The sequence below is a fragment of the Tauraco erythrolophus genome, chromosome 22 (genome assembly GCF_009769465.1).
Source record: "Tauraco erythrolophus isolate bTauEry1 chromosome 22, bTauEry1.pri, whole genome shotgun sequence".
Classification (NCBI taxonomy): Eukaryota; Metazoa; Chordata; class Aves; order Musophagiformes; family Musophagidae; genus Tauraco; species Tauraco erythrolophus.
This window is the reverse complement of record NC_141486.1, coordinates 501,979-504,910: the sequence shown is the minus strand read 5'-3', so window position 1 is coordinate 504,910 and position 2,932 is coordinate 501,979. Positions and strand designations below refer to the sequence as shown.

The following is a 2,932-nucleotide window of genomic DNA, read 5'->3' as shown; positions in this document are numbered from 1 at the left end:
GAGATGATGGGTGGAGATGGGGAGATGGGCATGGATGTGGGGATGGGTGTGGAGATGGGAATGGAGTAGGAACGGGGATGGGGATGAGAAAAACTAGCTGCAGCAACGGACTTAGAAAAGTAGAGCCTCCCGGGAGGCGGAACAGGAGCTGCTTTGCTGCCTCCCTACAGCCTGGTTTAACCTCCACCGAAGCAGCACGGTCAGCCCCCGCCTTCCCTGGCTGCCGCAGGGAAAAGCCGCAGGGAAACACCATGGGGCAAGTCATGCCCCGAGCTCACGGCCGCTGTCCTCCATCCGTGCGACGGACGGCTCCGAGGTGGCATGTTTCAGCCAAGCGCTCTCACTCGATCAGGGCAGAATTTAGCACTTGACTGATTTTTCCCTTTCCAACCCCAAACGGACGCGCGAGCACGGCCAGGTGACAGCAGCTTGCCGGCCAGCTGCCCTCGGCGTGGCTGCTGTCACCTCGTTTTACGACGCCCTCCTTCCTTTCTTCCCGCACCTCCCGCTCCGCTCGGGCCGACCAAATGCCCAGCAGACGGAGCGAGCACCGGCCCGGGGATGCCGCTTCCCGCCCAGCCTCCGCCGTTTGCTCCCCACAGGCCAAACGGGCGCAGGGAGGGCCCCTCCGGAGCAGTTTTGGGCTCATACACTATTTTTGGTACCTTTATGCCCGTTTCCTGCCTACTCGCAGTGTCAGCATCTCCCAGCGCTCCCGCACCAGGGGTCCGGTCACCGGCTGGGCAGCGGATCAGGCCCCAGAAAAAGCCCCGTGTGACCGAGCTGAGTCCCTCGGGGCTGGCGGGACCTGGTGGGGGCTGTTCTCCCCCCCCCCAAAATCAACCCCACCCGTGGATCCCTGAACCCTCGTGCAGGCCCCGGTACGTGGCTCCAGAGGGGTTGGATCCTGCTGGGCTGAATCCCCCCGTCCCTGCCCGTGACCTGTTCCCGCTCGCTCAACCCGCAGCAAAACGGCGTCGCCCCCAACTTTGAGGGTGTTTGCAAAGAAACCCCCCGCCGCCCCTCGATGACCCCCATCCCCGCGGGGGCCGAGGCCGCTGGCTCCCGGCTGCGGGTGACGTGGGGATCGGCGGGGTCCCGGGGGCGCGCGGGGCGGTTGGGGACCGGCACGGCGCGGTTCCAGCACAGCGCTGGAGCGGGGCGGCGCGGGGGGCGGCTGCCCGGCTCGGCTCGGCTCGGCTCGGCTCGGCTCGGCTCGGCTCGGCCGGGGCGGTGGTGCCCCCTGCCTGCGGCCACCGCGCCGAGCCGGGGCAGACTGCGGCGGGCCGAGCCGAGCCGGGCCGAGCCGGGCCGAGCCGAGCCGAGCCGAGCCGAGCCGGGCCGAGCCGAGCCGGGCCGAGCCGGGCCGAGCCGAGCCGGGCCGAGCCGAGCCGAGCCGAGCCGAGCCGGGCCGAGCCGAGCCGGGCCGAGCCGAGCCGGGCCGAGCCGGGCCGAGCCGAGCCGGGCCGAGCCGAGCCGAGCCGAGCCGAGCCGGGCCGGGCCGAGCCGGGCCGGGCCGAGCCGGGCCGAGCCGAGCCGGGCCGAGCCAAGCCGGGCCGAGCCGGGCCGGGCCGAGCCGAGCCGGGCCGGGCCGGGCCGAGCCGGGCCGAGCCGAGCCGGGCCGCAGCGGGCCACGCCGGACTGCACCGAGCGGAGCCGAGCGGAGCCGAGCGGAGCGCCGGGCCGGGCCGGGCCGGGAGCGCCCCCCACCGCCCCCCCACCGCGCCGCTCCGCGCGTGGGGGAGGGGCGCCCGGGCTCCCCCCCCTCCCCGGGGGGGGCGTGGCTTCCCGCTGCGCCCCCGCCCCCTCCCCGCGCGGCCGTCCCAATGGGCGCGCGGCGGTGGCGCCCCGCCCCGCGGCGCCGCGTCACGGCCGTGCCATTGTTATGCAAATAAAAGGGCGGGTAAAAGGCGCGGCGCGGGGCCGGCTCCGCTCCAGAGAGGCCCGGGCGCGGCGGCGGAGCGGCAGCATCGCGGAGGAGGAGGAGGAGGAGGCGGAGGCGGGCGGCGGCGGCGGCGGGGCCCGGGGGCCGCTGCGCGGCGGTCGGTAGCGGCAGTCACCAGCAGCACCAGCCCGCCGGCACCAGCAGCCGCCCGCCACCAGCAGCCGCCCGCCACCGCATGCCCGGGCGGGCGGAGGCGTCGCCGTCCATGCGGGGGCGGCGGGGGCGTGAGGCGGCGGCATGAGCCAGAGCGAGGTGTCGCCGTGCGCGGCGCCGCCGCCGCCGCCCAGCCAGCGCTTCTTCCAGGAGGCGGTGCGGCGCGGCAACACCAAGGAGCTGCAGTCGCTGCTGCAGAACATGACGAACTGCGAGTTCAACGTCAACTCCTTCGGGCCCGAGGGGGCAGACGGCGCTGCACCAGTCCGTCATCGACGGCAACCTGGAGCTCGTCAAGCTCCTGGTCAAGTTCGGCGCCGACATCCGCTTGGCCAACCGGGACGGCTGGAGCGCGCTGCACATCGCCGCCTTCGGGGGCCACCAGGACATCGTCCTCTACCTGATCACCAAGGCCAAATACTCCGCCGGTGCCCGGTGATGCCAGGGCCGCCTCCCCCCGACCCCGCTCCGCGCTCCCCCGGCCGCCAAAGCTGCTCCCACCCCCCGCGTGGGGTTTATTTGGCGAAGATTTGGGGCCCCACGCAAAACACGCCACCGTTCGCCTGCTTTTAATTTTTTTTTATTTATTTTTTTTTTCCTTCCAAGGGTTGTTTTCCTACTGTAATATGTTGGGTTTTTTCTCCATCTACCTCGGCTGCACTCACAGTATTCACGGTTTCAGTTTGACATCTGGTCAGATGCTTTAAAGGCTCCCCCGTCCCCCTCCCCGCTAATATTTAATCCTCCTTCCCCGCTCCCCTCGCTCCCATCCCTCCGACTTAAAGTATTCTGGCTCAGAAACGAATTCATTTCAACGCTCCCCAAAAACCCGCC

General features: G+C 70.9%; 1 protein-coding gene across 1 annotated transcript; it reads left to right on the top strand.

Moving 5' to 3' along the window:
- The first annotated feature begins 2,182 nt into the window (after positions 1 to 2,182).
- Positions 2,183 to 2,537, top strand: NRARP (NOTCH regulated ankyrin repeat protein). Its single transcript, XM_086625338.1, is given in 2 exon segments — positions 2,183 to 2,341; positions 2,343 to 2,537. Coding segments are annotated over 2 exon segments (354 nt in total).
- The last annotated feature ends 395 nt before the right edge of the window (positions 2,538 to 2,932 follow it).